General features: G+C 48.8%; 2 protein-coding genes across 4 annotated transcripts in view; one reads left to right on the top strand and one right to left on the bottom strand.

Moving 5' to 3' along the window:
- Positions 1 to 20,594, top strand: part of FPGS (folylpolyglutamate synthase) — a 35,640-nt gene extending 15,046 nt beyond the window's left edge. For 2 of the 3 annotated variants that reach the window (XM_020965630.2, XM_020965629.2), the window contains exons 2-15: positions 7,797 to 7,925; positions 8,066 to 8,119; positions 8,223 to 8,287; positions 8,393 to 8,507; positions 8,870 to 8,947; positions 9,244 to 9,305; positions 9,510 to 9,612; positions 11,755 to 11,832; positions 12,662 to 12,809; positions 13,443 to 13,532; positions 16,236 to 16,386; positions 17,273 to 17,348; positions 17,705 to 17,771; positions 18,473 to 20,594. In XM_020965630.2, the coding sequence (XP_020821289.1) occupies positions 7,797 to 7,925; positions 8,066 to 8,119; positions 8,223 to 8,287; positions 8,393 to 8,507; positions 8,870 to 8,947; positions 9,244 to 9,305; positions 9,510 to 9,612; positions 11,755 to 11,832; positions 12,662 to 12,809; positions 13,443 to 13,532; positions 16,236 to 16,386; positions 17,273 to 17,348; positions 17,705 to 17,771; positions 18,473 to 18,891 (1,635 nt within the window). In that variant the 3' untranslated portion in view covers positions 18,892 to 20,594. Of the gene's footprint in view, positions 1 to 5,796; positions 5,993 to 7,796; positions 7,926 to 8,065; positions 8,120 to 8,222; positions 8,288 to 8,392; positions 8,508 to 8,869; positions 8,948 to 9,243; positions 9,306 to 9,509; positions 9,613 to 11,754; positions 11,833 to 12,661; positions 12,810 to 13,442; positions 13,533 to 16,235; positions 16,387 to 17,272; positions 17,349 to 17,704; positions 17,772 to 18,472 lie in introns of those variants that run through there. The other variant, XM_020965628.2, reaches the window with a different exon arrangement.
- The window catches only part of ENG (endoglin), a 38,219-nt gene continuing 34,125 nt past the window's right edge, over positions 19,679 to 23,772 (bottom strand). The window contains exons 14-15 of the mRNA XM_020965473.2: positions 22,356 to 22,457; positions 19,679 to 22,036 (exon numbers count right to left, since the gene is read on the bottom strand). Of these exons, the coding sequence (XP_020821132.1) occupies positions 21,918 to 22,036; positions 22,356 to 22,457 (221 nt within the window). The 3' untranslated portion in view covers positions 19,679 to 21,917. The remainder of the gene's footprint in view (positions 22,037 to 22,355; positions 22,458 to 23,772) is intronic.

Below are 23,772 nucleotides of genomic sequence, written 5' to 3'. Positions count from 1 at the left end.
GAGGGCCTCATGTGGCCTAGAGGCTGCAGGTTCCCCATCCTTGGCCTAGATGGTCAGGGAGAAAATAAGCAGGCAATTCTCCCAGCTGGTGCTAAAAGCAGACATCAGTCAACAAACAAGCATTTGTTAAGCACCTACAATGGGCTGGACAGTGTTACTAGGCACTGGGGACACAGATAATGACTGAAATAATCTCTACATGCAAGGAGCTTATTACGTTCTAATGAGGGAAAACAACTAGCTCACATCTAAGTATATTCATAATAATTATAAAGAGAATAAATACCAAATAGTTTGAGAAAGGAGGGTGTAAGGAAAGGCTTCACTTAGACGTTGGTTTTTGTGCTATATCTTGAAGGAAGAGAGGGGTTCTATTAGGCAAAAAATGAGGAGGGAGTGCATTCTAGGCACTGGAGATGGCCAATGCAGAGAAACTGGAGATGGTAGGTGGCTTGTTGGAGAGCCAATGTGGCTGAACTGCATGCAGTCCTAGGGCTGCAAGCCTTGTGGGTTGGGGTTTTTTTTAGGTAACTGGGGCTAAGTGACTTGCCCAGGGTCACACAGCTAGTAAGTGTCAAGTGTTTGTTCTGAGGCTGGATTTGAACTCAGGTCCTCCTGACTTCAGGGCTGGTGCTCTATCCACTGAGCCACCTAGCTTCCCCCTCACTGCCAGCCTTGAAGAAGCTGTTGGGCAATAACTCCCAGGACATCACAGAAAAAGGCAATTAGGCTCTGGGCCCAGTGAGGCGGAGTCTGGGATAATGGATAGAGATAGATGTCTGTCTCCCTAGAGAACAGTACCTTCTCTTGGAGGAACACATGGAAGGCCATGATGGTAAGGAAGCAGAAGTAGGGAGGCATGCAGACTCAACTGCCATCCTGAGGGCAGAGAGATAGGATCAGGAGAGGAAAAGAAAAGCCAAAAAAAAAAACCCCAGGAGATTAGAGGTATCATGGCATCTGTTTATTGGATTCTGCATATTACATAAACATCACTTTGATTTTTTGAAGGACAAATCAACAAATTTCATCAAATTCTCTTCCTACCTTCTATTCTTGGGCTCCAAGCTCATCGCAGATGGTGACTGCAACCATGAAATTAAAAGACACTTACTTCTTGGAAGGAAACCTATGGCAAATCTGGACAGTGTACTAAAAAGCAGAGATATCACCTTGCTATGGTTTTCCCAGTAGTAATTATAGCTCTGAGAGTTGAACTATAAGGAAAGGGGCCATTTCAGAATCAATGCTTTTGGATTATGGTGTTGGAGAAAAATTTTGAGAGTTCCTTGGACAGCAAAAAGATCAAATCAGTCAATACCTAAAGAAATTAATTCAGGCTATTCACTGGAAAGTCAAATACTGAAGCTGAAGCTTAAATACTTTGGTCACATAATTAGAAGGCAGACTCATTGGTGAAGACCCTGATGTTGGGAAAGATTGAAGGCAAAAGGAGAAAGAGATGTCAGAGGATGAGATGGCTAGATAGTGTTATGGGAACAATAAACAAGAACTTGGGCAGACTTCAGGAGATAGCGGAGGACAGAAGGGCTTGGCATGCTATATGATCCACGGGGTCACAAAGAGTTGGACACAACTGAATTACAACATGTACCAGGCACAGAGCTAAGTAGTGGGGGTACAAACAAGAAAGATGGACTGTATCCTCAAACAGCTTACAATCTAATGGGGGAAGGCTACATCAAAGGAAGCTGAAAAGGTGTGGGGAGTGACCACCGAGGGGTCTTGGGGACCAAACCTAGCAGAGTTGCTGATGGAAAGTGCTACTTCAGACGGAAAGCTAGGCGGCTTTGGGAGGAGTTCAAGGTTCCACCCTCCACCCCTCCAATCAAAGGAGAGGGGAGCAGAAGGTGTTGAGTATCCAGCTGAGTGAATCAGCATAATTCTGATAATCATTATATCCTGGGTGAGGTGTGAAGTTCTGTGGAGTTCAAACCTAGCAGAGCGGCTGATGGAAAGACAGCTTTAGACTTTAAACAGAGTTTACATTTGATTCTAGAGGTAACAGGAAGCCACTGGAGTTTACTAAATAGGCAAGCGGCACAGTCAGGTCTGTGCTTAGAGAAAATCACTTTGGTAGCAGTGTGGAGAGTAGACAAGAAGGTAGAGGTTAAAAACTATTTTCACAATAATAATAAGACATTTTAATTTCTAATACAGTAAATGTCAATAACTGTAACCCACACAAATAAAAGTTATTTGGGATCAGTAATTTTTAAGAGTGTCAAGGTGTCCTTGGGAGAAGCAATGTATAACATGTCCAGGTTCACACAGCCATGAGACTGTTTGGCCTTTTCCTTTGGTTTCCCCAGCTGACAGGGCCTCAGCGCCTAATAAATCACCCTGTGTTTACAGTACATATGTTTTGTATTGACTTATGTGTGTCCAGGTTGTCTCCCTTGATACAGAGTGTGTGTGTGTGTGTGTGTGTGTGTGTGTGTGTGTGTGTGTGTGTGTGTGTGTGTGTGTGTGTGTGTGTGTGTGTGTGTGTGTGTGTGTGTGTGTGTGTGTGTGTGTGGGTGTGTGTGATAGATGGTGTTAACAGGATTTTACCGGGCCAGTCTCTAACCTGAGAATGATGAAACAGCAGAGACAAGTGCCAGTAATCAAGCAACCCTTTAATTAATTAGTTTCATTATGAGGAACAGATTTGCAAATTGGGAATTCTCCTGATCTGAATTCCACCTTGCAGAAGTGAAGACAGAGGTTATATACATAAGTCACAATGGGAAGAGAGTGGGGAAGTTGGATTACAAACACTCGTTTCTAGAGCCAGCCCATAAATCCCACAATACTAAGGTACAGGTGTCCTGAAGTTCTGTGTGAACAACATTGTTTAAGTCTTTGGGGGTCGTTACTTGATGGGTCATGGGACCAGAGTTCTGTGACAGGAACAAGTTCTATAATCTTTGATTTGCTTCACTTCAGGTACACAGATTGTAAGCATTGTCAGAGTTTGATTATTTCAAGCTGCATTGTAAGCTTCTGACTCACAAGCTAAAATAGGCAATTCTGAAAAATCTAATCTATTAGTACAGCCATTACACTTATCATATCAATAAGAAAATCATAATTCCCTTCACACAGAACACTGAAGCATTTTAAGCAGATATCTCAACAACATCTCTCCTTCCCTACCTGCTCCCCAGTGCAACCACACCAATTTATGCCCCCATTTCTACCTAGACGATTTGGACAGTCTAACTGCCTGTCAGTCTAGTCCAGGGGTGGGGAACCTGTGGCCTCTGACTGAATTCAGTCAAAGGGCCAAACTTCAGGACCTGCAGGGCTACGTGCAGCCTTGAAGCTGCAGGTTGCTCAGCCCTGGTCCAGTCCCTCTTCCCCACCTCCCAACCCTGTCCTACTTTAGATTCTTTCCTCTCCAACTTGCCAAAGTGCTGCCAAAGGAATCTTCCTAAGGCACACATTTGAGCATGCCACTCTGAAATATAGACCCATTGGCCAGCATTTACAACCTTCTACAATATACCTTTCTGGCCTTATTCTACATTGTCCTCTTTATAGTCCAGCCAAACTGGATTTCTGTCTGTCCCCTGAAACAGTCTACTTCCTGCATTTTCATTAGCAAATCCCAGTTCCTGGGATGAACTGTTTCATCTCTACTCAGAATCTGTCTTCCTTCAGGGCTCAGCTCTGGCTCCTACATCCTGACCTGAGAAGACATCAAGTTCAATCTGCTCTCTCTCCCACTGCCCCATTGAAACCTTCATTCAGGGCTTCCTTCCCAGGCTGATGTTTCTATTAAGGAGCTGTTCCTCAAATCTAATTGACATTCCTCCTGTAGAAGCTGAAGCCTTAGTTTCCTTTGACGTCAATCCTCACATACTCTGAGACTTTTAACCTTTAATCTTTTTCTCCTCACTTGCATCAATATCTGCTTCTTAAATCAACAAACTTTTAAAAAATCTTCTAATATAGGGCCAGCACTGTGCTACACAATAGGCCTTGGGGTTACAAAGGCAGAAATGAAACACACGCACATGCAAAATAAATACATAGTAATTTTATGTAAGTGTAAGGGGAGGCATTAGTAATAGAGGTAATGATTAGGGCAGATCTTATGTAGGGAGGGTATGGTTTGAGCTGAATATGAAAAAATTTTAAGAGATGGATAATGTGTAAATGCCCCCCATTAACATGGGTTTTGAGCTGGAAGACACTCTAGAGATCTAGTCCAAGACCCTCATTTTGCAAGGGGGTAAACAAAAGCCAACAGTAATGAAGTCTAAGGTCAACAATAAGAGTTTTAAAAGGCTGAGCAGCCTTTAACTATAGCATGTATATAAGGTTCATATAGTCTTAACTAGTGATTGATCTCCGAACAACCTTCCCCCTCAACTCCTTCCTGAAATACTGAAAATACTCTCAGGCCTTCATAAATATTTAAACCCTCTTTCTTTAAATGAGGTTAATGTTTGCGAAGTTAACTTTGGGGTAGAGAGAAGGCTCAGTGCAACCAGAACATGTCCTGGCTGTTTCCCTCTTTCATCAGTGAGCTCTCCTCTGGCCAGTACAAAGGTACAATTAGAATTGTTGTTTGTCCTTCCTTCTTGGGGAGGACCTTTACATCTGGGAGATGATGCCACGACGAGCAAACTAATTGGACTTAAGTGCAAAGTTAGCCTCCCTGTGGAGAAGCCAGAGGATGGATCACTGCACTGGGGTCTCGGTCACTTCAAAGTTGAGGCTCAGTTGTTCTCTGGGTAGCGTTTCCGCCGTAGAAAGGGCTGGGATGACGCTAAAGACCTGGACCTGATCACTTTATCCAAAAATGACAGCACCAGACGATGAAACCACGGTGGGGAGGGGCTGGGTAGCCTTTAACGAGAGCCCAGGAAGGCAAGCCTAGGAGCTAGGGGCTGTCAGTTTGGTGCTCCTTGTATACTCTGCAGGTTTGGGGGAGTGAAGGGCTGCAGGGAATCCTGCAGGGAGACATGGAGGTAACATCCGTCCTTCTTGGTCTTTCCTCTGCTTCTCTAAATTCCAGCTCTTCCATCAAACTCATTTGTAATTTTAAAGAAGTAATTTAGGATCATAGAGCTACATCTAAAAGGGACCGCAGGCCGCTTAATGCAACTCCCTCGTTTTACCAAAGAGGGCGGAGGATGGGGAGGTAGGGGGCTTGGGAATTTAAGTGACTTGCTTCTGGGATTTTCAGGAAATAAGTACCTACTACGTGCCTGACACCGTGCTAAGGACTGGGGATACAAACAAAAGCCAAAAAAAAAATCCTTGCCTGCAAAGAGCTCAACATGACATATCAGAGATAAGTTCTGAACCCAGGTCTACTGACCAGAGCAAGTACTCTTTTCACTTTACCACCGTCCTCTTGGCTCCAGATTTGTAAAATGGGTTTGCACCAAATACTCTTCGTTTGTTGAAGATGTGGACAGGCTAGTAGAATGTGACCTGTCGTAAGCCTGGAGAAGGTGAAAGCTCGGAGGCGGGCAGGTCCAGGGTCTCGGCCAGGTTTCTAAAGGCACGGCAAGGCTATCTTGCCAGCGGGAACAGCAGAAGGTCACGTCAGTCCCTTTCAGACCAGGAACGGAAAAAAGTTGTGAGCCCTACAAATATGGCGTCACTGGTTCTCGCACCGCCTCCCGGCACCCTAAGTCCCGTTAGTTTCCGCCCCGAACAAAGATGGCCACCGGAGGGACCTTTCCACCATTGGTGGAAAAGCGAAGACCTCCAGATCGAGGATTGGTGGGCATAGTGTACACGTCATGGTAGGGGCGGTGCAGGCCCCACGGGGGTCAGGGGCGGGGCCGGGGAGACGAGCAGCGGCAGCTGGAGCCTCCGCCTCTCGCTTCTTGGCGGTATGTCTTGGGCCCGTTGCCGAGCTCTGCACGCGGCGTTGCGGCTCGCGGCAGGGCCCCCGCCCGGGAGCGGACCGGTGAGGCGGGGGCTGAGTGCACGACCGGTGCCGCAGGAGCCCGGGATGGAGTACCAGGTACCGGGGCGACCGACATGAGTCCGGTCAGGGCGGGTGGACACGTGGGCAGCGGAGGCCGAGGCCACGCAGCACCAGCACCTCCGGGATACCCGGGACTGCAAAGAGCAGGGGGTCCCTGGAGTCTGGGAGGGGTCCGGGGTTGGAGTCAAGTAGGTTCAGGAAGTATGGGCGCCCTGGTGTCTGGTGGAATCGGGGATTGAGGGCGCCCAGGACTTTGGTGGGGTCAGGATTTGGGAGTCTGATGGGGTCAAGGGGTTGGGGGTACCCTGGAATCTAGCGAGATTGGCGGCTCCCAGGTTTCTGGTGAGGCCAAGGGTTTGGGGGGTGCAGGAGTGTGGGGAACTCAGGAGTCCAGGCTTTGGAGTAAGGGATCAAGAAATGCCACAGCCCAGGCTGGCATCATAGGCCTTGCAGGGAGGAACTTTGCCAGCTTCTCTGGGTGGTGTACCCTTTATCCTTACTCCCTTTGGCTTGGTTGCCAGGGGTAACAGGGTGCCCAGGCCCCAACTTTGCACCCATTGGCTCTGCCAAGGATCCTGTAACTGCCTAGGGTAGAACACCTAGTACCCGCTGAAGGGGAAACTCTACTTGACATCTTCCTGCCAGGCCACATAGCTGGCAGCAGGGACAGACATTGGATCTTGGGGTGGGGGAAAGGGAGTATAAATAGCTATCATAGGGTCAGCACCTTTTCGTAAAGTGACCTGGGGTTTATGATTCCACCTGTCTTCTTGTACATTCCCTTGGCCTCAGGTGAGTTTCTCATTCCTTAGGGAAAACAACATAACTTTCAGGTGAAACATTTAATAGTATTTCCTTCTGCTCCGGCAAACTACCCTTTAGTATGCTGGAGAGGCTGTTACTTTTGACAGCAGGAGTGACAAGAGTAATAGCCTAAGGCCTGCATCTCTTCTCACTCACCAACTTTCACTAACCAACTAGTGACTTCAGAGAATTGACCTAACTTCTCTGCTCCCATTTCCTTATTTGTAAAATAAAAGCATCATCTAATCAGATGATCTCTCAACTCTTTCTGGAGCCCCTGGCATCCTGCCCTCAAACACCAGTACAATGGGACATCCCATTAGTTTGGTGCTGAGGGGTGTGAGCATGATAGGACCAGTCACCCTCAAGCAGAGATCTTAATGCACAGGCTCCCTCTGCCCCTTTAAAACTGGTTGTCTGTGAGGCAAATGCAAAGACTGGGAGAGAGCTTTAGAATATGCTGGTGATTCAGAAGCCTTTGTTACCGCTAGAGGGATCACATGTAACTAGACTGACTTGTTCTGTTTCTCATTGTGTCTTCATGTGGAACAAGATGGGAGAGCCCCAGGCTTCATTCTCTCACCCATCTGTGACCTGGACAGGTTGAAGAAAGTATTATTAAATTGTTGGGAACAGGGGTTGGCGCTGGTTAGCCTGAAGTCAGCTAACATAGTGGAATGAGATTTGTACTGGGATTCAGAAAACCTGAGGTCTTAGGCCTAGCTCTGCTTCTGATCGCCTTAAGTAAGTCATGAAAGTGGACTGGATTTGGGCTGAAATCCCTCCTCTGATATTTACTGCCTGTGTGATACTGGGCAAGTCATTTTTAACCTCTGAGCCTCAGTTTGCCCATCTGTACAGTGACGGGGTAGAACTAGCTGACCTCTAAGATCCTTTAGCTCTAAATCTGTGATCCAGTGATTTTTACTTCTGACAGGCTCAGTCTTCTCATAGGAGATGGTTGCAGAGGGAGGGTGATTTCTAAGCTGTTGACATTTCTTCCTCTGATATGCCTGTCCAATTCTAACCCTCTTAGGATGCTGTGCGGACCCTCAACACTCTGCAGACCAATGCTGGCTTTCTAGAACAGATCAAGCGAGAACGGGGAGACCCACAGGTCCAGCTAGAAGCCATGAAGCATTATTTAATTCGAAGTGGGCTGCAGGTAAGTAGAGATAGGAGACTTCCCCCGCTCCACCAGCATCCTCTCATAGGTGCCATCATTAACCTGAACCAGAGCACTGGCAAGGGTGAAGTCTGAAGCACAGCGTCTCACTTGCTGAGCCAGTTGTCTGTCTGTTTTAGGTAGAGGACTTAGATCAGCTGAAGATCATCCATGTGACTGGGACCAAAGGGAAGGTAAGATCAGGGAGATGTGAGCTGTGTGTGTCAGAGGTGGCCATGGTTAAGGCCCAGGCTTGGGGCTGTCTGAGCCCTCACCTTTCTCTCTGTATCTCTTCAGGGCTCCACTTGTGCCTTCACCGAACGTATTCTCCGTGGCTATGGCCTGAAAACTGGATTCTACAGGTATGGGAGTTCAAGGCAGGAGGAGACCCCTAGCCTTTCCCAGGAGGCAGACAGAAGGTTCTGGGTGCTGGAGAGTGCCTCACAAAGGTCTCTCTGTCTCCTTAGCTCTCCTCATCTGGTGCAGGTTCGGGAGCGAATCCGTATTAATGGTGAACCCATCAGCCCTGAGCTCTTCACCAAATACTTCTGGCGGCTCTACAATCGTCTAGAGGAGACTAAGGTAGGGGAGACTCAGAGCAGGATTGGAGGGGGAGGTTGGTCCCTGGTCTTCTCTGGGTTTCTTCTCTGTCCACCCCTCAGCCTCCAGATCTAGGGAGAGCAGGAATAAGGTTGGGCCCTGGAATTGTATCTTTGAAAAGAACTTAGAGACCATATCATCCAGTCCCCTCATTTTGCAGATGGAGAAACTGAGGCCCAAGAGGTTATGGTTGCCAAAGGTCAAAACAACAAGTTAGTGACAGAAGTGGGATTAGAACTCAGGTCTCCTGACTCTCAGTCCAAATTCTTTCTGCCATGCTACAATGCCTCTCATCTCCTGGCTTTTTTTTTACCCCTTTCCTGATCCTATCTCTCTGCCCTCAGGATGGCAGTTGTGTCAGCATGCCCCCTTACTTCCGCTTCCTTACCATCATGGCCTTCCATGTGTTCCTCCAAGAGAAGGTATGGTTCTCCAGGATGTCTGTCTCTACCTGTCGTCCCAGACTCCACCTCCCTAGGCCAAGAGCCTAATCACTCCCTTCCATGATGTCCTGGTCTGTACTGCCCAATGGCTTCTCCAAGGCTGGCAGCCTCGGGACTCTAGTGTGCCACGGTCTGTGCCTGCTCCTGAGTGTCAGCCAGGGTGGGAGGGTTGGAGGAGAGGGGATGTGCTCTTGGCCATTTATGCAAAATGGGTCCGTGTGTTAGGCGAACCCACCCCAGGACTGACATTTGATGTTTTGGCTGCCTGCTTCCAGGTGGACCTAGCAGTGGTAGAGGTGGGCATTGGTGGTGCTTATGACTGTACCAACATTGTCAGGTGAGAAGCCTCTGGTTCTAGCCCCAGGTAATTGAGTAGGGGTGGAGGGATAGAGAGTCCCAGTGCTCTGATTGTTCACAGCGGGTAGAGAGGGATTAATGAAGGCTGTGGGCAGAAGTACCTTCCCCAGACCCTATGGGAGTTCCAGGGAGGGATGTGGGGCCCACACTGACCTTTCTCACTTATCCCTGACCCTTTTCCCAGGAAGCCAGTGGTGTGTGGGATATCGTCTCTGGGCATAGACCATGTCAGCATCCTGGGTGACACTATTGAGAAGATTGCATGGCAGAAAGGGGGCATCTTTAAGGTAATAACCCCTGTGAGAAATCAAAAGAATGATAAATCCTGACCTCACATTTCTGTGGCACTTTACCTTCCATACTCCTAAGGTAGTCTTGTTCTTATTTCCAGATGAGGAAACTGAGGCTCAGAGAAGGGAATGGGCTTACCCAAGGTTACACAGCTAATAAATTTTAGAGCCAGGATTCTATCTCAGGAATCCAGAGTTGATGCCAACTTTCAATTCAGGTGTCTTTCCACTGAGTTGACAGAGTGTTCCTGGGCCTGGGGACAGAGGCCAGCAAGGAAAATCTGGCTTTTCCTGGCTTTGAGGATAGAACCACTAACTCCCTCCATTTCCCTCAGGAAGCATATTCTTGTCTCATAGAAGCTTGTGTTAAAAGACACTGACATGGTCAAGAGCATCAGTCAGTTGAGTGGCAAGAAAATAGCAGCTTGGTGGCCCAATGGGTAGAGCCCTAGGCCTGGAGCCAGGAAGATTCAGTTTAAATCCAGCCTCCAGTACTCACTAGCTGTGTTACCTTGAGCAAGTCTCTTAACTTCTGTGTATCTTGGTTTCCTCTTCTGTAAAATGGAGATTATAATAGTATCTACTTCCCAGGGTTGTTGCAAGTATCAAATGAGATAATAATTGTAAAGTGCTTAGCACAGTGCCTGGCACATACCTAAGTAGATGCTATTCTGGCTGCTCCTGTTGGTGTGTTAATTGACTGGGAAGCAGGAAACCTAGATTATAGTCTCCTGACTTTACCACCCACTCATGTGTCACCTTGGCTGTGTCACTGTGCTAGGTCTCAGTATCTGTGTATTGATCAGAGTTACTAAGTTTCTCACAGTTGATCGTCGTTACAAAGTTGCTGTTAACTGTGTACAATATTCTCCTGGTTCTGCTCACATCACTTTGCATCAGTTCATTTGAGTCATCCCAGGTTTTTCTTTTCTTTTTTTTTTTTTTTGGTTAGGCAGTGGGGTTAAGTGACTTGCCCAGGGTCACATAGCTAGTAAGTGTTATGTGTCTGAGACTGGATTTGAACTCAGGTCCTCCTGAATCCAGGGCCAGTGCTCTATCTACTGTGCCACCTAGCTGCCCCCATCCCAGGTTTTTCTAAAACTGTCACCTTCATCATTTCTTACAGCTCAGTAGTGTCCCACCACAATCATATACCATAACTTGTTTAACCATTCTCCAGTTTTGTCTTTTGGTTTCTAATTCTTTGCCACCACAAAAAGAGCTGCTATTTTTGTGCATGTAGGTCCTTTTCCTTCTTTGATCTCTGGTATTTGATCTCTGGTGGTATTTTTGGGTCAGAGGGAATGCATAGTTTTCTATCCATTTGAGCATAGCTCCTAATTGCTCTCCAGAGTGGTTGGACCAGTTTACTACTCCAGTAACAGAAAGCTACAGTTTAGAGAAGACATAGCTCAGCCCTCAAGGGGCTTAAGTATAGTTTAAGGGATAAGGCATGAGCACTAATTATCATGCAGTATTGTATATTATAACAATTAAGCATTTATTAAGCTCTTGCTATGTGCCAAGCACTGGGGATTCAAAGACAGAAATGAAACAGTCTCTGTCTTCAAGGAGCTTCTGTTCTATTGAATAGAGTATTGTGGGAGATAAGATATATAAAATAGATACAGTAAGTAAATACAAGGTAATTTTGGATCAAGAAAGGCTTCATATGAGGGTTGTCACTTGAGCTGATAAGTGTGTTAGATCTTGAGCCAATTATTGTGTGAAGTCTGAGGAAGAAGAATGGTATCAACCAGGGAGATCAAGGAAGGCTTCATGGAGGAGATGGATTCCAGTTGGGTAGGTATGATAAGTGAAGGAGAGAGAGGGGGTATTGCATTCATAGACGTAGTGTGAGCGAAGGCACACACAGGCTCAGGAGAGCCGACGTGGCCTTTTGGGGAACAGAGAATGTACCAGTTTATCCTGGAGCTTAGAGGTCATGGGCAGAAGAAATATAAGATAAAGCTGGAAATGTAGGCTGGAAAGAATGAGTATCGACAAAGGGAAAATTCTTATCTATGTGTAACAACAGGTCGTGAGAGGCCTGGGCTATGGGAGGGTAGACCAAGGCTAGAGAGGACTCCAGGCTTAGTCCTGTCTCCTTTCGTCCCTTACAATCACCTTTTTCTTTAGCCTGGTGTCCCAGCTTTCACTGTGTCCCAGCCAGACTCCCCCCTGGAGGTTCTGAAAGACCAAGCCCGAAAGCTCATGGTAAGTAGTTGTGCCTTTGGATTTTGGCAGGGAAGGAACTTTGTCGCCTTCCTGGGCCACGTGTACCATCAGGATCCCCTGCAGAGTGTGTCTCACCTGCCCTCTTGTCTCTGCTGATTAAGGTTTGGGTTTGACAGTGCATGGAGGGATATAAGCCACTCACTTATCCTACTTCCAAGCCCTAAGTGATCCTAACCTACCATCTTGATCCGAATTCAAGAAATGCCTCTAAACTGCATCCCTCTGTCCCTGGAAGCAGTGTAGACACCTGGATTTTTGACCCACTTCTGCTACTGTCTAACAGTATGACTTTGAGAAAGTTGTTTTGCCTAAAATGAGGATAATGTTACTTGACCTGCCTAAAGTCAGGGGTCTGGACCAGTTGATCTCTTGAGGGTCCCTTCAGCTCCAAGAGCCAAAGTTAAGTATGAGACTCTCACAGGGCAGCATGTGGTAAATGTCAGTTTTTATTGATCTCTAAAGTCTTTCAGAGCAGGCTGATAAGGTTGAGAAGAGCCAGAGCTGGAGGAGAACCTTGGGGCTGTCTAGTCCAATCCCTTCATTCTACAAATGGGGGACCAGAAGCCCAGAGTGTCTCCACCACGGTTCCAAAGCACTTCAGGGGCAGCGCTGAGACTTGAAGCCAGGTCACCGGCTCCCCCATCTGTGGCCTTTAGGGAGTGTCCTCCATAGAGCGAGTGGGATGGGAAGGTGGAGCCGGAGGAGCTGGGTAGAGAGGAGGCAGGAGGGCACTTTGAATTTCCACACCTCTGACAACTCATACAACAGAGACTCTGAAATAAAGCCTTTGCTTGTCTGTGCCCTGCAGTGTCCGCTGTACCTGTGCCCCCCACTGGAGGCCTTTGAGGAAGAAGCTCAGCCGCTGCACCTGGGGTTGGCAGGCGATCACCAGCGGAGCAACGCTGCCCTGGCTCTGCAGCTGGCCCGCTGCTGGCTCCAGCAACAGGGCCACAAGGGTAAGGTGGTGTCCAGAAGTGGCCTCCCATAGGATTTCTCCTTTCTCCCTAGGTCTGGCCACCTAGCGGATTCATTCCACTATGTGAGTCAATCAGCGCGCAGTTAGCATAGCTGTCGATGTGTCCAGGGCTCGGAGGAATCTCAGTCTCACCTGAGCAAAAATCTTCTCTATAGCATTAGTGATTAACCAGTTAGTAGTTACAGACCCAGCCTAAAGACTGTCTGCCCCTCATCACCCTTGTAGGAATTGAGATAGAGAAATGGAAATGAGTTTGAGTTAAGAATGTGATACGGAGGAATACCCTAGGCAGATAATTCCACTAATTTGTTGAAGGAATAAGACTACACTGTCTCTATCTAGTTTTGTAACTATGTGTTACTTTCTTTGTCAAGTAGAGTGTAAACTCTTAACTCAATTGATTTAAAGGGAAGAGAGTTTCCTGTTCTGACCAGGCCAGCAGTGCTGGGGGAATCTGGATACCTCAGGGCCTGGGAAGATTGGTAAAGCCGTGTGAGTCTAGGAGAGAGTGAGAAAAGCGGCCAGGAGTCCTGCTACGTATCTCTTTCCTCTTCAGGTGTTTTTTTAATAGGCTGAACCATGGGGTCTTTACATTGCTGCCTTTCCCGTACAGGTATTGGGGAGATGAAGGCAACCAGGCTGACCTCCCGGCGAGCCCTGCCCCTGGCTCCTGTGTTCCATCCCACCCTGCCCATGAAGCAGGGTAAGTACCCTGACATCTCTTGTCTCTGGGGAGGGTTCCCTGCTTTCTCGGAGACATCCCATTGAATGTCTGAGGGAGAAGGGACTCGGGCTCATCTAGTCCCAGCCCCTCCCTTTCACAGTGAATCCTCTTCTCCTCCTGCCTTTCCAGCCTCCTTCCACATCATAATCCATAGACTCACCCACACTGGCCTCCTTGACAGTCAGTCATATGAACAGCTAGCATTGAGGGAGTGCTATTTAAGGTTTGTCAAGTGTTTTACATAGGTGTTGTTAATTCCATTTTGCAGATAAGGAAACTGAGGCTAAATGACTTGCCCAGAGTCACAGCCAGAAGTGGCTGAGGCTAGATTTGAACTCAGGTCTTGGACTCCTGACTCTAGCTCTCTATCCATTGTGCCTCCTAGCTGTCCTCAGTGAAGGAAAGAAGGAAGAAAGGAAGGAATGATTTAATAAGCACCTACTGTATCAGCACTGTGCTAAGCAGTTTTTACAAATATCTCATTTAGTCCTCACAACAGCTCCAGGAAGTAATTGCCATTATTCTCCCCCACTTGACAGATGAGGAAACTGAGGCAGGCAGAGGTTAAGTGACTTCCCCAGGGTCATACAGCTAGTAAGTGATTGGGGCCAGATTTGAATTTGAGTCTGCCAGACTCCAGCCTCAGTGCTCTCTCCACAGGGCCAGCCAACTGGCCTGTTCTTTACACACAGGGCTTCATCCTTGGACTACTCTCCCTCCCACCCTCACCTCTGGACCCTCCCTGGCTTCCCTCAGGACTCAGCTCAGGTGCTACCTGTTACAGAGGCCCTTTCCTGCTCTGCCCCTGCTGCTAGTGCTTTCTCAGCCAAGCTTACCTTGTGTCTGCTTTGTATGTGTTTTCTAAATTCTTCTGATATATAAATGCTTTTCCCCCATTGGAATGTAAATTCCTTAGAGCAAAGGCTGTTTTTGTTATCTTTGTCCCTGGTGCCTAGTACGATGTTTGCCTCATAGAGGATGCATAATAAATATTTGTTAATTAAACCCTCTCCATGACAGTCCTGTGCTCAGGTGGACAGATCTGGACTCTAAACTGTTGGTAGCCATCCAGTTTTCTCCCTGGCTTCCACCTACCTCCACTTGTGGTCTGACTGCTTTTAATCTGCTTTCCGCTTTTGCCCCTATGCTGAGATTGTTCCTTTCACCTAGAAAGTCCTCCTTCATCCTCTCCATTTTCCTAATTTCCATTCAAGCCGGCTTAAGTCAGACCCTTCCCTGAAACCTTCCCTGACTTGCCCCCACAGCGTGATCTCCACTACCCTCTAATTCTCTTACTGTACTGAGTACCATGTCCTGTGGCCCTTCCTGGTTCTCTAGACTTGTCTTGCCTGTGAGCTTTGTCTCCTCAGCTAGACAGGAGCGGCCTTGAGGAATAAGGAAAATGTCATAGGATCGTAGCCATAGAGCTCTTAACCTCCTCATTTTCAGATGTTACATGTCTTTTTACAGAAAATAAGTTTATTAAGTAATCCACAAAGCAATCAAATTCTAGTAAAACCATAAATGATTTAGTTTGCTAAAATGACATTAACAAAAATGATCTTTTTTTCTTTTCTTTGCTGCTTTTTTCCCCGTCTACTGTCAGATTTTGTTGCTATTTTCTCTTTAATAGTTTCAGTCAGTGAATGTTTTCTGTTTCTGTTTTCCTTCTCTGCATTCCTTCATATAAATCTTGGCATATTTCTCTGTATTTTCTTCATATTTGTTATTTCTAATGGAATGCTAATACTGCATTGATGTATGACCATAAGGGGGGGGTGTAACTTCTCTCATTTCAACAAGCATTTTATTAAGTTCCCACCAAGACACTAGGGATGCCAAGACAGTGAAGCCCAGCCCTAGCCTCAAGGGGCCTCCTTTGTGTTGGGGGGAGCTTCTGCACATGTGCGGAGGGTGGATGCAGTTTGAAGGAGGGACAGCTGGAGGCTCACAAAAGGTGGCACGTAGGAGTCGAGATTTGAAGGCAGTTAAAGATTCTAAGAGGTGGAGAGGCGGGAAGGAGGGAGGGAGGGAGTGCATTCCAGGCATGGACGACAGCCCATGGAGAGGCACCCAGGTGGGAGATGGAATGTGGAGGTCAGGGAACAGCAGATAGCTCGGCTTGACTGGAGAGACTACGGGAAACAGAGGCTAATGTGAAATAAATAAGGAAATGCGGGCAGGAGCCAGATTGTGAAGGGCTTGTAAATGCCAAGCATTTAAATAAATCCTAGCCTTGCTCAACCAAAATATTTGTTAAAATCCACCTTTCTTAGGTTATTAGAGTTTGAACAGTTTGAGTGCCTGTAAAATTTTGTGTTCCTTTGAGTCTTTGCACATCCTTTGCCTGGGAATGCATATATTTCTCAGAAGTTTCTGAGCCTCGGTTCACTTCACATATAAAATGAGGAGGTTGGACGACCTCACCTCGGAGGTCCTCTCCTCTTGTGGGCTTATGAAGAGGAGCTTGTAAGTGCTTGGGGTTCCCAGGATGGAGAGAGAGCATTTCCAGTCTGGGGATGTGGGGGGAGATGATGGCGCCTTCGTGGAAGAATTCCTCAAAGAAAGTGAGTCAGTTACAGGGGAGGGATTGATTTTTCTTACCACGCTTAATACTCCAACCTTCCCAATCCCCCTTGCACACTTGATCATTGAACTCCCCATCCCACCACTTTGTTCCAGGGCTGCAGGACACAGAGTGGCTAGGCCGGACACAGATGTTGAGACGAGGCGCCCTCACCTGGTACTTGGACGGGGCTCACACCACCAGCAGCATTCAGGCAGGTGTGCGGTGGTTCCGCCGTGCAGTGCTCAACCAGGAGAAGCTTAACAAGTGAGTTCCTTTATCAGGGTGTGGGAATAAGGGGCCTGGTTATTTAGGGAAGATGGGAAAATTACGCTGGTGGGACTCTCCAGGCCTGCTCACTTTCCTCTTAGACCTGCCGTCCTGTTCCTCTGCATATCTATAGTAACATTTATATAACATTTACTGTGTGCCAGGCACTCTGCTAATTATTTTGTCCTGTTCCTCTGCATATCTATAGTAACATTTATATAACATTTACTGTGTGCCAGGCACTCTGCTAATTATTATCTCCAACCAGCCTTAGAGGTAGGTGGTGTTATTATTTTCGTTTTACATGTAAGGAAACTGAGGCAGACATGTTAAGTGACTTGCCCAGGATCACACAGATAGTAAATGTGAGGTCAGATTTTAATTCAGGTCTTCCTGACTCCAGGCTTGGCTTCTCTAGCCACTGTACCACCTAGTTGCTCCAAGGTGTTGGGGTTCTGATCCCAGAGGCCAGTGGTATGATATGAGTCACTGGGTGCCCATCTTAGGAATTGGGGAGGAGTTTCCTTTTCCTTCCATGCCTGGAAGTCATGTTATGTTTCATTTCTGTTAAAATCCTCTTCTTTCAAGACACAGCTTAAGTGCTACCTCCAGCATGGAACGCTCCCTGAACTTAGCAGCTGAAGTTCTCTCTCTGTCCTCCTCTCGTATTCTCCCATTCCTCTTCACAGTCAGTTTGTCTCATTCCCCCTCTCTCCTCCTTTTCCCTCTCCTCAGATGTTCCTGGAAAGCACTTTTTCTGACTTTACCAGCTACTAGACCTTTAGGTCAGGAAGAGTCTTTTTTTATCTACTGCCCACTACAGGACACACAGTGGGGGCTTTAGTGAATGTTTGTGCAATTGAATTGGATTTCTCCCCCACAGTGGCCCCGAGGTTCGGGTTTTGCTCTTCAATGCCACTGGAGAACGGGACACAGCGGCTCTACTCAAACTGCTGCAGGTAGGTAACCTCTGAAGGAGCTGGCAGGGACGTTGCTTGGAGCCCCACCGCCAAAGGGCCCTGCAGTTCTCTTAGCGTCCACCAGGTGGGGCAGTTTCCCTAGAGGGGAGTCAGGTCTTCACTCAGAACCCCAGAACATTAGCCTTGTAAGGAGACCATCAGGGTTTGCCCTTTCATCCAATTCTCACATGTCCTAAGTGGAGAAAGTGCGGCCAGGAGAGGGGAATGGACTTGCCCAAGGTCACACTGCTAGTTGGCAGCAGAGCCTCACCTAGAACCAAGCAAGGGCTGGGGCTCCAGGTGGCACAGCGCTGTTCCTCTGTCTGATACCACTCTTATTCCTGTGAAACTTTCAGCCGTGCCAGTTTGACTATGCTGTCTTCTGCCCCAACCTGACTGAAGTATCTCCTGTGGGAAATGCAGGTGAGAGACATCGGGGACCCCAAAGCACCAAGGGGAGCGAGGGTCTGTTCCATAGGAACTGTCTGAGAGAGATGGTCACACAGCCCCACCGCATCCAGCTTGGGAAGTTGTGTGCTCCCCTCCCCCTACAAATCCTGCATACCCCAGGATGGTACTCTGTTCTGTGCTAAACTTGCAGTCACTGCCTCTGAGGGCAGCTGAGATGGCCAGCAGTAAAGACTGGAGAGAAGCATGTTCTTTTCTTCCCCTGTCCCCTCCCCTTTCATTTTTAAAGAGCTCATCACCCAAGAGTGGCCTCACCCCATACTCCAGCCTGGGAGGAGGAGGGTAGGACAGGGTTTCTAAAGGGGGGCTTCTCCCTCTTTCATTCTTAATAGTCAGGGGTGTGAGAAAAACAGGAAGGGACCACAGAGAGCATCCAGTTCCACTCATCTCATGCTACATGTGGGAAAACTGAGATCCAGAGGGTTACGCAAGGTCACGGCCAGTTTAGTGCCAGAGCTGGTACTAGAACCCAAAGCTCTTGATCCCTAGTCTAGGTCTCTTTCTGCTGTACTGTGCTGCCTCAGTTGAACTGGGATGACCTTTCCTCTGTGACCCTCACCCTTCTCCCCATCTGTGCATTTTGTCCTGTTCCCCCCGCTGTGGTGGTGATGAGGCCTCATTCTAATGTCCTGTCTCCCTCTCCTCCCACCCCTTAGACCAGCAGAACTTTACGGTCACCCTGGACCACGTGCTGACACGCTGTCTGGAGAACCAGAAACAGTGGAACCGACTGGCAGAGGAGAAGGCAGGCGTGGACCCCTGGTTGGCCCAGGCCCCAGAACTCGGCAGTGGACCCCTGCATGGGCCTCTTCTCCTGGTTCCCCCAGCTCCCCGGCCTCTCAACGCCAACTCTCTGGTCTTCAGCTGCATCTCCCATGCCCTGCAATGGATCAGTCAGGGCCGGGACCCCCACTTTCAGCCCCCCACCCCTCCCCGGGGGCTTCACTCCCACCCTGTGGCCAGTAGTGGGGCTGTCCTCCTCAAGGAAGCCTCCTCCATCCAGGTTCTGGTCACTGGCAGTCTTCACCTGGTGGGTGGTGTCTTAAAGCTCCTTGATCCCGCACTGTCCCAGTAGTGGGGCTGGAGCTCATTCCTGGAGGGGAGCAGTTCCCTCTGCCTGTGGCCTTTTCATTTCCATTCCTTGTCTTTCCCCATCTTCCCCAAACTCTTCCACATCCGACAGGTGCCTTTTTTCCTTCTGCTTCTGAACTTTCCATGCCATGTAAGGCATCCTGCTTTGAAGGAGGTGAGGTGCAGGGTGGGGAGGTGGGAGTGGGGTGAGAGAAGGCTTCCTCTTTGTTACCTCCCTCAGAAGGGAGTTGTGTGTGCTGGACTCCTCTTCCTGGGAGGCCAGGAGGGGCTGAGCTGGGCCCGGGCTGTTTCCCCAGTCTCAGACGGGCACAGCTTATACCACCAGAGTAAGACTGATCAGGATTCCTGGGTCTCAGTCCCAACCCATCCTTCTACTAACAGCTGTGCTGACTTGTGCAAGTCCCCTTGAGGCAACCCATTCTGTGCCTCAATTATCCTGTCACTGGAAAACGGGAGGAGGCACACCCCCCTCCACTGCTGCTCTTACAATCCTCTCCCCCACTCCCCAGTCCTGTCCTGAAGGGCACCCAGACTCTGACATCCCCCAGCCCCCGCCTGGGTGTCCTCGGGAGCCCGGAAGCTGTGGAGCCGGAGGCCTTCCTGGCCTGGGCCCAGTGCATTGTGTGAACAGGCTGGCTGGAGGCCCAGGGCCCTGCTGCTTGATAGATTTCCTCCTCCCAGAGGGTTCTGGGAAAGCTGAGGGCTCTGACCCTGGGTGGGGTTTGGTCCTAAGGAGGGGGCAGAGCAGAGTCATGGAGTACAAGATGATAGTAAGTTAAAGCTTTTTTAATTAAAAAACCTTTTTTTTTTCCCAAGAGACTTATGCCTCAAGCTTCCCTGACTGCCCAGACAAACAAGAAGGTTGATATCCATGAAATGTAGCTTAGGGAGAGCCTGGATTTTGAGTTCTAGTTCTTATGAGCTGGGTTCCCTTTGGACAACTCACTTCCCCACTTGGGACCCTAGTTTCCCTTCTGGAAAATGCTGAGACTAGATCACATAAAGCAGTCCCTTCCAGCTCCCCACATTCTTTTATCCCACAAGCCAGCCTCCTTTCTGGTCCACCCTGGACATGGGGGACCTGAGAGCCAGATATGCTCCAGAATCTTAGTAAGAGTTCTGGGCAAAAGATCTATGTGAGTCCAGACATCTTGACAAGGATGTGAAGAAATGTTCTTGGAAGACTGGGAGCAGTTAAACTCACCTCCCCTACCTTTAAATCTCTTTGACAGAGAAAGAATATTGGATGTTCTTTCTAGGCCACTAGGTGGCTGAGTGGAAAGAATGTTGGAGACGGAATTTAAAAACCTGGGTTCAGATCCTCCCTCAGGCACTTAACAAAGCTGAGTGGCCCTGGGCAAGACACTTGATCCCTGCTTGCCTCAGTTTCCTGATCAGTAAAATGAGGATAACAGCACCTACCTCCCAGGTTTGTTGTGAGGATCAAATAAATATTAATTGTCAATTTCTCTGCAAACCTGAAAGCCCTGGATAAATGCTAACTGCAGTTACTGTTGGAGAAGACCGTGGATCCGGATCCTGGCACCACCAAGTTACAAACCACGTGTGGGACGAGCCACTGGACTTTGCTTAGTTTTCCCCTCGTGTGAAAGGGAGGTGGTAGTGCTGACTTCCATCCCTAGGTTGTTGGGAACAAAGGGATTTATAAAGTGTAAAGTGCCCTTATCTTATGGTAAGGTGGTGATTTATGGCTCTTTATGTACGTATGTATGCATGTAAAAGCTGCTGCTTTCCTAGAAGGTCTCTTCCAGCACGGCAGCAGTGAGAGCAGAGAGTGGGGCCATGTGCCTTCGGGATCCCATCATCCCTTGGCCTGAGGAGAAGCTCACTCATTATCCCCATCCCCTGTTGCCTTGTGGCCAAGAGAGGGGCAACAAGGACTGGTCCCTCAGTCATCTTTCTTGCTGGCATATATAGAATGGAGACCACTGCTGGTCAGGAGTCTCTTTGGCTGGCCCCGGGTGTAGCCCCACTCCTGAGCTGTGTTCCTTCTGGAGGGCCTGGGGCAGGTGGGCACCAGGGCCCATGGGTGAATTGTCTGTGGCTGCAGCAGCCAGGGAAGGATGAGGGGAGGAGGATCTGGGGGAGCTTAACGCTTTGGCTGGTGGCAGAGGGAACATGTCCTGGGGGTCTATGAGCTAGGGAGTGCTTTGAGACAAATCCAGATGGGGAAGAAGGGAAAGAAGAGCTGTCCCCAGCCTGTGCCACATAGCTACAGGACTCAACTCTGATCTCCCTCCCAATCCCTTAAACAACCTTGGGGACCATTGTGAAGTGGGGAGGCTGATTTCTTGGTATGAGATTCACTCATTCCCTTTTATCTGCAAACTCTCCAGAGCTCAGAAAACTCTGGACCAATATTAAAATAACATACATTTATACCATAACATAGAACTACTGTGAGGCATATATACAGCTCAGGAAGTATGCCTCTCACCCCTGAAACTTCACGACCAGTTGCCAGGTTGTCTGTTGGAACCCAGATTCCCAATGATGAACTCAAGGTGATTTGAGATGGGACCCCTCTTGAGAGAGGCAGAGGAAGAGGTTCTGTCCATGACCTGAAGCTATGACTCGTTGAGCTCTGGGACAGGATTGTCTTTAGGGCTGGGGTTGGGGTGGACACAACCATTCATTGAATGTGTAAGAGTCTAGGGCCCAGACTCCTGGTTATCAGCTGTGCCAGTCTCTCCTGAAGGCGCTGCCAACACCCATTTCTGCTCTTGGGTGTGTGTAGGGGGTGTAGTTTGTCTCTGAGGGCGTCAGGCTCACGATGACTCCCTGGCCTTACCTTCCACCCCCATACCCCTCAACCATCTTTGGGCCAAAGAGGCTGGGCCCAGGATGACTCTTCAAAAGTTCAGAGTGTGGAAAAAGGCAGGCACGGTTCCTGGAATCTGGAGATGTGGTCCAGGCAGAGGGTGCCAAGTGAGCCTTGTCAGGCTGAAGACGGTACAAGCTGGGCCAGCGGGGGTGAGTTAGGGTGGGTTATGCCATGCTGCTGGTGGAGCAGGGTGTGCTCTGAGTGCTGCCGATGCTGTGGTTGGTGCTGCTGCTCTCCGAGGCTGGCCCTGTGGCCATCACTGGCTGCCTCTTGCCTGGAGGACCTGGGTGGGGGCCGGTGGTTGGAGTGGTGATAAACCACCCCACCTGCAGTGAGTTCCAAACCAACTGGCTTCTCTCCCAACCTCCCCCTCCCATCCTAATAACCCCTTAGACTGGTTTCCATGGGAGAGTGAGATAACTAATCCCCCACCCTCCCTTAGGGTGCTCCCCGATTAGCCAGGGAGGACTGAAGGAGAAAACTTGAGCATTAGGATTCGTAGCTCAGCATGGAGCCCAAATGCCCAGTCTGGAGGCCTAAGTCTCACCCATCTGTTTTGGAAAGGGGAGGGAATGTTGGTCAAGAGGGAGGAGGGTACTCACGGGTATGGGAGTAGATGTACCAGAGGGCAGCAGTGAGCAGGGCTCCAATGATGAAGGCTCCAAATGTGATTCCCAGGACAGCAGGCATGCCCAGGCCTTGGGCTAGCAGGAGATAAGATGTGGCAGATCAGAAGAAGGTTCCATGTCATTCTGTAGGGCCTCCAACCTCTCCTTAACCCTTCAGGTGCCTCTGAATCCCAATCAAAGCCTCGGGCAGGTCAGACCCAACCCCATTGCCAAGAGTGGGCATCAGAGTCCCAGGCTGGCTATTCCCTGGTGTCTAGGCAGGGCCAACCTGTCTTAATTCTCCTGCCCTAACATTTTTCTCACCGATGGTGTCTCAGTTCATTGAGTTTTGAGTCACTGGGAATGTCAGTAACAGGTCCCCAAAGATCCTTCAGTCTCACCCTCTTGTCTCTGATCCTCTAAACAACCCAGGCCTTTTGTGTGCCTACTTTGTAGCCAGATATCCACAGGCCTTGTTTGCTTCAAGGAACAATGTCTCTGGACATTGTCCAGACCTGATCCCTGGGGGTTTTTGGCATTATGTTCTAGCTCTGGGCCCCTTATCCTTTTCCAGAAGGAGAATCTATTTCCTCAGTCTTGAGATCATGGGCAATGGGAAGTTGGTGTGTGTGTGTGTGTGTGTGTGTGAGACAGAGAGAGAGAAAAAGAGAGAGAGAGAGAGAGAGAGAGATCCCAGGCTAACCATAAGGACTTTGTAGTAGGATAGCAGCCTGCCACACTCCACAAGGTCGGGTTTTGTGGTCAAGTCTTCCACAGGGCCACCTAATGTAGTGATCAGCTGTCCTCGGGCTATGCTCAGTCTTTATGGTGAAAGTTGTCCTTCCCTGACTAAATTTGCAGAATATTCACTTGAAATTTAATCATAGGGCTATTGTAATTTTCATATTTTGTGACACTTCCGGTTTCCCTCTCTTTCAAAACTGGGAGCCAACCTTTCTCCCCAACAGTACTTGGCACCACCAGCTCTCTAAAAGGGGTGACCAAGTCTCCTAGCTCTTCTGAAGAGGCCAAGGCACTAGGATAGCAAAGGCCCTTCCTCTCTTTCCTGGACACCTGGGTCCTTTCTAGGGAATGTTGGCTCTGGCCTTAAAGGGGAGGGGAGGAGGGAGAAGGGGAGGATCAGGGCTGACCCCAGGGTCAGCGACTCTTCCTGCTCATTGGGGACAAGGGTCTTCAGGGAGGCAAGCAAACAGAGACCGGAAGCCATGGGGGAAGGAAGGGGGGAGAGTCATCCATTCTGGGGGCTACTAGGAAGGGGAGAGATGTGTCCCAGGCACGTTCCAGAAAGGAAGGAAACCAAGCCACACTCCCCAGGGTAGCAGCCACTCTCTGGAGCCCTCTTCTGTAGGAAGCCAGCCGGGCCAAGAAGAGGTACTTGCCAGTCCCACCG

Source organism: Phascolarctos cinereus, unplaced genomic scaffold (genome assembly GCF_003287225.1).
Source record: "Phascolarctos cinereus isolate Bilbo 61053 unplaced genomic scaffold, phaCin_HiC Scaffold_2;HRSCAF=192, whole genome shotgun sequence".
Lineage (NCBI taxonomy): Eukaryota > Metazoa > Chordata > Mammalia > Diprotodontia > Phascolarctidae > Phascolarctos > Phascolarctos cinereus.
Note: the sequence above shows the minus strand (reverse complement) of the source record. Positions and strands in the feature narration are given on the sequence as shown.